The sequence below is a fragment of the Tinamus guttatus genome, unplaced genomic scaffold, assembly GCF_059628265.1.
Source record: "Tinamus guttatus ecotype Peru unplaced genomic scaffold, ASM5962826v1 Tinamus_guttatus_pri_ptg000226l, whole genome shotgun sequence".
NCBI lineage: Eukaryota > Metazoa > Chordata > Aves > Tinamiformes > Tinamidae > Tinamus > Tinamus guttatus.
Genome location: NW_028288760.1, coordinates 5,238,291 through 5,251,304, shown reverse-complemented (window position 1 = coordinate 5,251,304; position 13,014 = coordinate 5,238,291). Strand labels below are relative to the sequence as shown.

Here is a 13,014-nt window from a genome sequence, read left to right as displayed (position 1 = left end):
GTTCCCTACTTTTATGAAGCATGGAACATGTTGGAAATACGTAAATAACAATCATTTATTAAATCCTAATACTCAGATACATTTAATACAAATCTTGGACTCCCCGATGTTTTTACAAAACCATGCATAACGCAGCTGTTCAATATACTTCTGTTACATAACTCCTCCATTTGTGAAACACAACGTCATAAGCTGGAAAAAAAAGAATATCAGTGCCATATTTGATTTGTCTTTTTATGGCTGTATCTCATTGGTGATACAGACAGCATCTGATCAATATCATAAATTATTGGTAGAATAAATTCATATCATTTTCATATCATTATTATTTGGGTCACCAGGTCATCCAGTTCTTCCTTTGTGATATCATCTTTCAATCACCTTTCACTTGATCATCCTTTCCAACACTTTTTTTTTCAGCAAATGGCCTAAGTATAAACAACTTTTGAGACAAGGTTCTCAACTGAAATATTTAGGAAAACTGGAAATAAGACTTTTTTTTTTTTTAAAGGAATTTCATTACGAACTTTCCTCTTCCAAACATCTTGCTTAGTACCATCATACTAACAAATCTCTGGTTGCCTTGATTACTTATTTGATTACTTACCTAAATAGAGGTATTATGTTTGTCAGTCCCTAATTATATAGCATCACACCTGCCTTGGTTGAGTTATTTAAAAACTTGCTACCAGACCTATGATTTAATGTGCTAGTTCTTTCAGAAATATTACAGCAACTCCAAGCAAATCCCCAAATCCCTTCTATCAAAGGCTTTTTGTTCATGTTTTAATCAAAATAACAGACAGGTGATATTTCTATTATGTTGCCCAAATGTGAGGAAAACAATGGTACTTACTTATAATTATCATCTTCCACAAATTTCTGAAGCTCTTCAATATAACGGACAGACTTTAAGTATTTCTGCACATGGGGTAACGTTGTAAGATGATCTGTAGAATATTAAAAAGATAAAAAGATGAATATGCACATCACAAAAACAAATGAAATCATCATTTAGTAGGCATGGTGCTGATGGGTTTATGTTTGGACTTGATGATCCTGAAGGCCTTTTCCAACCATAATGATTCTGAGCATTCTAAGCATTATCCTTCAGTTTCTTCTGGTTCTCACAGTTATCTTAAAGGAAACAGAGAATGTGAGCCATTATGAAGAATAAAATGGCTACAATTATTATTTTTTCTTTGTTATGAGCATGCTAAATATTTGATCAAGCAAAATTTATGCCCAACTGTTGAAGACAACACAGAAGCATTTTATCATTAGGAAAGCTAGAAGATTTATTATGTGCTATCAATTCACAAGTGTCAAAGTGTTATTTTTGTGCAAGCTTTGATTTGACTGCGTTAGAGAAAATCAAAGCATGCAGTCATGTTGCTATATCTGACTTAATTTTAATGCTTTCCTAAAAACAAATGTTTTAAAGGCACTCAATATTCCAAAAATGTGACTAAGCACAAGAACATTTACGATATTGAAGTCGACATGGACAAGGGCTGGCATACTTAGACATACATGAGTAATTTCAACAAAATGGTAACGAAATTAACACTCTGTACACTCCAAAGTCATTGTACGTACTGCAAAAAAAAAAGATCTTAAGAAGATTATCTCATTGCCTCTGGCAGAAACAGAATATAAAGTAAATGTAAAAACTCCCCTTGAAATATGATATTTTTATTCCATATGTTCTTCCATTGTTCTAGCAAACAAATTTTGTATAATGTCTATTACTGTTCCCAGAATTTAGAACACATATTCATTTGCCTAATTTGCCAGCAAGGTTGAAACTGCACAGTGATGGAAGCTGAATCATTTAGTAGCCCTCAGCTCTTGTTAGCTCTTGTATTGCTTTTACATGAGGCAGAAACCTCTTATCACATCGTATTAATGAAATTTCAGTTAAGACCAAATACGTGTAAAAAAAAAAAAACAAAAAAAACAAAAAACTACCAACCATAGTTACAGGAGACTTGCAGATCAGCTATTATTCGGAGAATATTGTTCATTTGGTTGGATCTTTGTTCATTCTCCATGATGCTGCCTGAAGCAGGGTATGCAGAATCAATGTAGATTAAATCTAAGAGATAAATACCTGAAACAAACAAACAAACTCACCAGTTGACCTAGTGTTTATACAGAAAGATTTACAGTATTGTCAATAAACAGAACAGCCAGTAACCGCTGACCATCATTTTGGGCTGGTCACATAAAAAAAAAGGAGAGATTGGATCTTGTTATGTTTAATTCTTACTTAGAATTTACATTCTATGACTCTTCTTAAAAAAAAATAGTGGGTTTTGATCATACACATTGATACAGGATAATGTCTACTATGAAGCATTTGCAAGACAATAACAGTGACACTAAAAAAGTAAGAGTAACAGCTCCCATGACCTACTGATGACAGTAAAGGTAATCTCCATGAAGTTGCAAGCAAGTACAACAGTTATTTGGCCACAGTGAATAGAGTTTTCTACTGCACTATAGTGCTTTTCTATGTCTGCCACTATTTACTTCATTTTGGTAATACTATATACTTTTGCTGAGGTTCCAGGCTGCATTTGCTAAAAGACAAAAAGCAATCATATTTAAGCTTTGATTTAGAAATGATAAACAGGAAAGTTTTTTATCTACTAAATTCTTTATTGAAAAAAGGTATAAACACTTGGCCTTAGCCCTGGACATTTTGCAAATACAAGATTATGATCACTGCAGTTACCAAAAATTCTGCTTGTTCTCCTGTGAATTGCAGGATGGAAAAAGGCAGGCTTAAAGAACTAAATAAATTCACAATACTGCAAAAAATATCTTGTAGACTGCATTTATCAAGACATATAATCTCACTTTCATGCATGCCATTATGATATGTAATGAGCTTCTTTTATTGCTCTGGGACAGTTTAAAAGGCATTACAAATGAAGAAAAACTATTGACTGTGAAGCATATACAACATACAATCACCACTTTTAGGAAAAATGAAACAGCATGGAAAATTCATGTAAAGTTTTAGCTATGAATTTTGGAAACTTGAAATATAACGGCAAGCAGCCTGCTTTTGGCTCTCGCTCGGCATAATGGTATCTTTATTAAATGAGAATTAGAATTTTACCTGGTGGCATTTTATCTTTGCACTGGCACACAAAAAATGCTGAATGGTGTAGATAAAAAGGGACATACAGAAGTCATCTAGTCCAAACTCCTGTTCAAAGCAGGGCTAAACTGAAGTTGGATCACACTGCTCAGAGACTTACAAAGTCACGTTTAGGGATGGAGACTCTTTAACTTTCCAGAGCAGCCTGGTCTAGTGCTTAATCATTTTAGTATTGATTATATTTTTTTTTATATTCAGTTGTAGCTTCCTATGTTACAACTTGTTACAACTGTTGTTGTACATGTACAACTACGTACAACAACTATATACAACTATGTACAACATGTAAAACTATGTTAAAACTGTTGCCTCTTGCCCATTTGATACACACCTCTGAGAGAATCTGGCCTGTCTTCCCTATAGCCCTCTGTACATGGCAACAAAATGTGTAGTAGAGATTATCATGAATTGGACCCACAGAACTGGAGAACTGCTGCTTGTTTTGATCCTACACAAAATTTGGAGACTAACAAACAGGAAATGCCATTGCACTGAAGCAAAAAATTAAACAACAGCAAAGAGAATTAAAACAGCTTCAGAAAATGATTTTAAGAACTAAAAGGAGGTCAGCCAGAGACAGATTTCTGGCTTTTTACTAAATCTATTACAAGGTAAACATAGGCAGTTATCAAAATGCTTTGGCAGAACTATTATTAGTATCTTGCTGATTGTTTACATATTTCTTTTACATTTCGCCTGTGAAATTAGACTAAAATACTCCTCAGCACTGTGTGATAAAATTTTGATTCTGCAGAACTGTCTTGAAATGGTAACAACTGCACGGAAGTTCACAGCATCTCAGAGATGTGGGCAGGACTGTCTCAGACACAAAGTCTGCCTGTACAGCTTTCTAGGGATGTGGAATCTGAAGCTTTTTATGCTTTCTATAACCATCCACAGCTTTTTAGCTTTGCTTTGTACCATCTATTTAAGTGTTGAGTACAAAAGCACTGCAAACTCACAGCTGTTTTTCCAGTTCTGAGATCACAACAAAGTAAGTTTTCAGCTCATCTTAAGTTAGCAGGCAGGCTCAAATAAAATGCTCATTGAAGAAAAGACTTTTGTATAAACTTACTGCACTCAGAATGAACTGTTCAAGTCTTGGACTTACACTCCCGGTACCAGAATATCAGGAGCTCCAATAGATTTGATATTCTAGTGCTACTTGCTCTTCCATCTCCATTAAAGCAAATCTGATGGAGAGGCCATGTTTTTGAAACCGATCTGCTCCTAAAACCTAAAATTCCAAATTTTTAGTTTGATAGAGATAATTCTTTTATCTATAAATTTGAGAAGAAGAGTTAGGAAATGCTGTACTTTGGAAAGCAAGAGTAATATAATAATTAATTAGTATTTTTCACTACGGTCAGTATACAGAAAATGCTCTGTAAAAACCTGTGCAGTAGAAATCCAAACATTGCACAAATCTTTGCCTGGTTAAGTGCTGCTCTGCAATTTCTGACTCTAGCATTTAGCTAAAAAGATAAATGGCATAGTCTCCATGGCTCAGATGTCATTGCACCACTCTCTCTGACCTCAGTGATGCTGGAAGGAAAATTCTTTATGAATGCACTGAGAAAATGCTGCACAAAATGTACTGAGCCTACTGTGAATGCTGTATTCACATAGTCTGAATAGAAATCACTGATTGACTTGGTGATCACTGCAGCTATTTCAACACTGTCAAAAACATTAACTACCTCTGATCTTTCTTTAAAGGATTGCTCAGACATTTAGGGTCAGATAAAAAGCTGAATTTACTTTACTATATTCCTGAAACATTTTGCACTGCATAGCTAAGTCAGTGATTCTTTGTTGCGTAAGAAAAAAAGGGAACATTCTGTTGGGTAGGAAAATAATTCGTGCAACATAAAAAGTCTGCCATACTTCCATAAAAAGTTTTCCATTTTCTATTTTGAGCATGTTTACAATTGATGAAATTCTCCCCACATTTTCTTGCCTTGCTTTGAAAAGAATACTATACAGCTCAGAAAAATAGCTAGGTGGCTCAGTTATACTCTTGCAGCTTTATCATGTTAAATTGCCCCGATGAATTCCAATTATTAAAACAACAGGAAATACAATCTGCTAGTCAAGTGCCACACAGAAAACTACTGTGGTGAATTGCATGCAATGCAAGACATCTAAGCAACACAACCCTTCCAGGGTACTCTGGGCATGCATGCCCTAGCTCAGCTCTCTGGAAGTGTATCGAGTTTGGGCAATGAAAACAAAATTCCCAAATCTGTATTTGGGAATACAGATTTAGTGTAATTTTTTTGGTAGGAACTGCACCTCAAATCTTTTCAGATTAAAGGGGGAAAAAAAAGGGAAAAAAAAAAAGACGACAAATATGTCTAGTACTAAGTCTTATTGCCATCATCTAGAACTATGAATTACAGATCAACAGCAATACTCAGGTGAATTTAAGAAAAACCAGGTGACAAGATCTCCACTAATGCTTCTCCCTGAGACCTTACAAAACTTTTAGTCACTGGAGTTGGGCTTGAACCAGTTCTGCTTCTTCAGATCTCTGCCACCTTGACCAACAAACAGCTCACTGGGTCACACTGGATTACGTCCAGCAGCAGCTAGGCTGCAACTATCTACTTCCTTTCTTTAGTACTTAGCCTATTCGTTCACATGTTCTCCAAAGTCCTTCCACAGCATAGTAACGAATGGGTGAAGAAATTACACAAATTGTCAAAGAAAAACTAAAAAACAAAATGCACCAGATAAAATCTAGATTAATTTTTTGTACTATTGATCTTAATTATTTCTTTATGGCAAACTAATTTTTCCAAGCTAATATGCAGAAGAGGACCAGAACAACGGGATGCAATGGAAACAAAAAGAGATGGAGTATTAACATAGCTTCTGTGAGTTCCAAAGAAGAGAACAGGAAAATGGTCGGGATAGATTCTAACAGAGAAATTAACCTGAATGCAGAATGTTGGGATAAAAGGAACCCTATTCTTTGTAAACAAACATCACCTACACCTAGTCAATTGTGTTCTCCTTCCTCCCTCCTTTTTCAACAAATAAATCTTTTAGTATTACCAGTCTTGACCTTGGTTTAGACTCTTCTTTAAACTCTTGGCATTTTAGACTTCTATAAATATGATGTGATAAGAATAGTTGATGAGAATCAATTTATTTCACTGAGAGGAAAGATAATTATTCCCTCCAGTAAAAGACTTTTAAGACAAGCCTCACAAAGGAGAGGCTCAAGGTTGCCATATGCCAAAGAAAACACACAGTGCTAGCTTTTCAAGCCCTGGCTTACATTTCTGCTACTGTGCACAGAAAAAGTTCTCTAAGATGTGAAGCCATCAGGATATTTTCCAGAAAGTGAGCTCATGGGCAGCTGCTTTCACAGGCAAAACATTTTCCAGCGATTCTAACTTTTCTCCATTGTTACTAAAACTAATTTCCCAGCTGGCTATATGTGGACAATACAGCATCCATTAATTTATGGTATCATGGAAATATTAACACAGAATAAGCAAAAGCATGGCCAAATAATATACAATTAAATGAATCAATGGAAAGTACACTCTGTAAAATGGAATGGGCTATTTTTTAAATTGGAAAAAAAAAAAACCTATAATGCCTAGCTTTTTTTTTTTTTTTTAATCATAGTGGGAACTTAAACAAGGCAATAACACCACTGACAATTTAAAGATAAGAAAACTGAGGTACAATAGGAAAGTGACCCTGAAAGGCTGCAGTCAGTGCCAACCAGATCAGAATTTTGAGTGCTCCACTCACTAGACAACTACTTCTAGGACTAAACTTGACTGAAAAACACTTAATGGAGAATTGCAGAGTTCGGCAGGATGCTGGAGTCTATATACTTGTGTCTTTTGATTCACTTTTGATTAAAGTTTTCTATTATTCTCTTCATTCAGTACTGAAGGCTTCTGTGAAGGAGAAACTTGAACTGAGGTAGGCAGCAAATATTTGAACTTTGGACATAATGGGTTCTTGTTGTTCTTAAGAAACGTGTTCTTTTTCTTAAGAAACATACCTCTAAACCTTCTCAAATCAATGTTAACACACCTAGTTTTGATATGAACAGCTATGGTGTGTGATTTGTTCTCACCAAGAATGACCTAAGATGCTATGAGTGACAAAATACTTGCAGTCCAATAAATAATATGTATGAAGATATCTCAGTGAGAAGATCTGTGGAGGCATTATCTTAAACTCCAGCAGCAGAAACAAAAGGTAATCTGTTTTTAAAGCATTTTCCTGGAAATCTGGAAGTATTTGTTCACATTTCCTGCTCTGCCACCTAGGCAGTCCCAGGCAAGTTACCACTATTCATGTTCAGCAAGAAAGACAGCATTTCCTTCCATAAGGAAAGCTTCATGAAAGTAAGTATTTTGACTATGAAGCCTTAATAATTTACAAAAGTAGGGTTTAAATACCTTATAGAGAATTCTGTAATGAAAAATAATAGGAAGCAACTTCTGTATTTCACTTTTGTTAGGCAGACACCCACTACTTTGCAGCAAAGAACAGTTAACTGAAAAAGAAGCATTTCAGATGAGTTCAGATAAGTCTAGTTACTTAGATTTGTTATTCTTACTTAATGCTTTAAGCAGAATTATAACCATATTTATTTGATAAATTATAGTGTTACTACAACAATGACAAGTACAAATAAATGCTAGAAAAGAAAAACAAAAGTTGATTATCACAATTAACACACTTAGTTCCCTACTAAATCAGGACATCATCATATACCCTTTGTAAGGATATGTGCAACTGAGAAGCCCCTGGGCACACATACGCTGTGGTAAAACATAGATCTGAGTCTAGTACATTCATTAGTACAGGAAGTGGTATCTAAGACATGCACGCATAACAGAAAGAAATCTATGGAAAATCATTTTATTTCTTCTTTTTTTGTCCCCTAAAGTTGATTTGATAGGAAAACCAGAAGAGACAAAAATATGTTTCCAATTTCTAGTCAGCTATATTAATAAAAACTTTTTCCCACATATATTAGTGAGGTTGCAGCACACTAAATCAAGCAGAGAACAAAGACAATCCAACTTATCAACTTACTACTAACTGGTAAAAGCCCAAATTACTGCAGTCAGCAGTCTGGAAAACCAGAGACTCCATTCTTAAGAGATTAGCTCACAGTAAGAAAAGAGCCAACACTTCTGTGGTTTTGCTGGTTTCAAGAAACTAGGCTTTTTCCCTGGACTAAGGGCTGGAAAATTTATCTGTACAACCAAATGTACATACTGGTTAGCCTTGGTAGAATTTGGAATACTCTAACCACGAATTGTATGTGAATCTTTGCCAAGTCAACAACATGTGACTTGTAATACATGTTGCCAGTCCAGTGGCCAAGTGAATAGAATCAGTCAGAGGAAAGCAAGGGTGATTTTTAACCAAATTTATCACTCCTGATGCCAGTTAGACAGACCTTGGCATCAAAACCACACACATACACAAACGTAGAACTATAATGAAGGTGAGTCAGAAGGACAGTAAATTTTTTTAATAAAAAAAGATTTGTATTATTTTTACTTATACAGTTCCAAATTCCAGAATGTTACTGAGAAATACTGATTTTTGGTATTTATAGAAAGCTGCTCTTTATAAAGCATCATAACCTACAACCCTCCTCTCAACAGAAAGCTGAACCCGGGGTCAAGCAATCTCCGAAAGTCCCTTCCTACCAGGTCTTTTCTATAATTCCACAATAAATACATATGCATCTAATATTGTAGGGCAGACAGGGACTACAGAAACTATATGGACTATACTGTTTGTTACTGCAAGGCTATGCATGGACACATACACTGATTGGAACTGTGAAAAAGAGACTGCTTGAAACACTTGCTGAAATCATGACATGTAAGCAAAATTTAGCTTACAAAAACATACAACTACTGAAATAGCTTTTTTTTGACTTAATCAACTTCAACATCCAGAACTAGCAAAAATAAAAATTCACATTGGTAGTATACACACTTTAAATTTCTGTAATGCTTCCCTAGTGGATAAGGCAGAATGCATTAATAACTATTTTAGAGATAATCAATTATATCTGAAAGCGTGTTAGTCTTTTTCTGAACAAAAAAGCACAACAGGTGTCACATGCAAGTCTGCAGTATTTTTTGCATTGAAACAGCAATTCATCATACAAAGACCAAAAGTTTTCTGTACTGGAATGCTTATCATATGTCATTTCTTAACCGAATCAAACAAGCTTCTTTCATACCAACATACTATACACGTATAAAATAATCTCTCTCTCCCGGTTTCACTTACAGACATTTCTAAATGGCCACACTACTACTTAGGGCTTGTGTGTGCCTGGAAAGTTCAGATGAACTTTTTTGGAATATTTATTCTGGAAGAGATATTCTATTACAGGCCCAGCATTCTTTTGGAATGATCATATCCAACTTCAGCTTCAATGGAATAATTGCTTCAGTAAGTTTTCAGTGTAGGCAGCATTTGTCAGAAAAAAACCTTAGGATTATTCAGGCAAATACACTTCACAGCTTCAAAAAACGAGTCTAATATAAGAATCCATTAATCAAACATGAAAATGCAGAAAAATCAATAATGGCCATAAATGTTCCTAAAAATGATTTTACTTCATGAAAACCAAGAAGTTATAACTGGATCCTACAAATAGTGTCATGTATTCACAGGAAAACGTTAGTAAAAAAAACACTATGGCCTTCGTCACCTCTATCAGAACAAAATCTAAAACTAGATTAACTACATGAAAAAACAAACTCAGCAGCACAAAGATAGGACTCAACCCACATTCAACACAACTGACAAAACGTGTCATTTTAAAAAACTTTTTAGTAACAATAAGGGAAACTACACTGCCAGTATTACAGCATGTACGTAAGTCCAAAAGCAAATCCAATCAGAGGATACGTGCATAAGCAATAGCTTTAGCAATGGGAGACAACTACACTATTCTTAAACATTTTTCGGGAAAAGCATAGATATCTAAAAATAAACATTCATTCTACAAAAATAAATAAAATGCAATCACTGATTCCTTTTCTAATTCCACTTTCTAGCAAGACCATCTGCTATACTGTACTATTTTTGCTCCCTCTGTAGCTAAAAGAGAGAACTAATGATCATCAAACTCCAGAAAAAAGTACAATCACAATTCCCTCTCAAAAGCTGAAAGACCTTATAATGGAGCCGTATATTAGAAGCTTGAATGCCTCAACTGATTAAAAATCACTAAGTGGACATATAAGGAGAAAAGCCACTCTATAACTGTTAAGGAGTTTTAAGAAAACAACATTATGAATTTCACTTTATTTTTAGGGCAGATTAGAGTGCAAACATATAGTTGTCAGGAAAAGTTGCTTAATAGAGAGCCACTCTGTTAAATGTTTTATAGTTTGCAGAGACGTGGCAATCAAATAGGATACAATTTAATTTCATAAAAGGTGTTAAACATTAGTTCTTTATTTCTGCTTGGCACTAATGAGGCCGCATCTGAAATACTGCCATCCAGCCTTGGTACATCCCTGTACAAGACAGATGCCAACCTGGAGAGAGGTCAGCAGAGGACCACCAGGATGACCAGGAAGCAGGAACATGTGACACATGAGGAAAGGCTTAGGAAATGGGGCTTGCTTAGCGTGGAGATGAGAAGAGAGGCCAGAAGGTAACTGCAGTTATTTACCTACCAAAAAGGAGTGTGAGTGGCAGTTGCAGTGAACACAGAGCCAGACTCCTCTGAAAGATTCACAGCAACAGGACAAGAGGCACTGACACAACTTGCAGCATGGGAAATTCCAACTGGAATGGAAAAAAAATCCATCACTGATAGTGGTCAGGCACTGAAACACTGCCCAGAGAGATTGTGAATTTCTGTCTCTGGAGATTTTCAAAACCCAGGTGGACAAAACCATAAGCAATCTCACCTAACTCTGAAGTTAGCCCTGATTTCAGTAGAAGGCTGAACTACATTTCCTTTTCCTATACAGTTTTACCCTGTTCCCCAGTAACTTGCTGATAAGGCTACGCAACTGGCCTGCATATTGAACCTCATTTCATGCTGACAAAAATGTGACTAGAGAATAGCAGTTGTGAAATGATGATTTAACAGATGATGTCCTCCTAAGATAAAAACGTCTATGTTTATTATTTCAGATTCATCAGCAGATTTTGATATTGCTGATCATCAAGCTTTGTTCAAAATAACATTACAGAAAAAAAGATGGGTTTGTTCTTCAGTATCTATCTTATTTACGTGACGGTTTAAACGATAGTTGTGGACTGCATGCCTCTGAATGATGGAGGACAACGCCACAAAGCACAATGGTATCCTTTCTGCAAAACATGTGACTGAGGCCAGCACGGTAGCAGTGTGAAGACACTAGTCTACAACAGGCAAGTGACAGTTTCATCTCAGTAGTCCCACCTATTGAATATTTGAGTACAAGATATGGACAACACTTGAGCTGTAAACAGAAATTTAAATAAAAATATTTGATCTCAGTATCAAAAATGCTTTGCTTTGGATGCAGAGCAAACAGTAGGGTCCCTAAACACAAGATGAAATGATGGATTATTTGCCTTCTAAAATGTCTATGTGGACAGGTTATTTTCTTTTCAAGAAATTAATATGCAACTGGCATGGCAAATTCTACATGTAGATTACAAGATTTACGCAGGCATATTGATATATGATTTTGGTTTAGGCAACTCCAGATTTCTTGGATAGTATTCTCAGAGTGAAAGCCAGAGCTGGTTGTAGATAAACCACACTAACTGCTGATCATTCTTTACCTGTTTCAGAAATTTCTGTAAAGTTTTTGTTAATGAAATACACAGACTAGCTTCTTGCTTGCCTTCCTACAGGAAAAAACAACCAACCAACCAACCAAACAAAACAACATCAACAACAACAAACTCTTTGTTTTTTTAATGCTCTTTGTCCTATATGCACAGACACCATGAATAATCTCCCTTTCCCTCTTTCATCCAGTGAATGATAGTACTATACACATTTTTTCTTTTCAGATGTTCATGGTATCTGATAATCCCTATATTTCAATAGAAGATACTACATATCAATTCTTTATAGAGTTGCAAGTATAAAAGTTCACTGGGACTTCTAATAAGGCAAAGTAAAAGTAAAGCAACCTAAAACCTGATGTTCCTGAAGGCACAAAAATGCCTAATCCACTCACATCTAATCTAAATGATTTAGTTTCCTTTATTTTCTACACCAGTTAAGAGTTCAGATTGTCAGAATAGTACGCGAAAGCTTAATTATTTCCCAATGCTTTCTCACAAAGCAGGCAAAAACATATTACAAAATATAAGTTTTGCAATACTGATTCATTTTAGTATTTTTAAACATTTGCTTCCACTCCCTGCTGGAGGCTTAGTCTGCTAGCCAATATACTCAGCTACTGAACTGGATAACTCTCCCAGCATCCCTGCAGTGCTTCAGCCCTTTTACAAAAGGCTCAGTGGCATCCTGGGCCTTGACAGTCCTCACCAGCACAGGGAGATCTGTAGGGAGTTCTGTCTTCTGTTGTCTCTCCCCTAAAACCAGAGAGCCTGCTACAGCAATTCAGTTTTCTCTCTGCCCCAAACCCGTTAAGTCTACCACTAGCCCTAGCCTAAGGTCACGTCATACTTCAGAAACAGTTCAATTATTTGTACTATTATAAAAACTGTAGGAGTATTATATTAATCCCACAAAACAAAACCGAAAGAGAAAGGATTCTTTCAAACATTAGTCATCCCTATTTGTTTGCCAACAAATGCCAACAGCATGTGCCTTCTGACTCATGACAGTTTCACACACCTTGTTA

General features: G+C 35.6%; 1 protein-coding gene across 1 annotated transcript in view; it reads right to left on the bottom strand.

The window, feature by feature from the left end:
- Positions 1-13,014, bottom strand: part of RALGPS1 (Ral GEF with PH domain and SH3 binding motif 1) — an 83,586-nt gene that overhangs the window by 19,917 nt on the left and 50,655 nt on the right. The window contains exons 9-10 of the mRNA XM_088525419.1: positions 1,976-2,113; positions 857-950 (exon numbers count right to left, since the gene is read on the bottom strand). Of these exons, the coding sequence (XP_088381545.1) occupies positions 857-950; positions 1,976-2,113 (232 nt within the window). The remainder of the gene's footprint in view (positions 1-856; positions 951-1,975; positions 2,114-13,014) is intronic.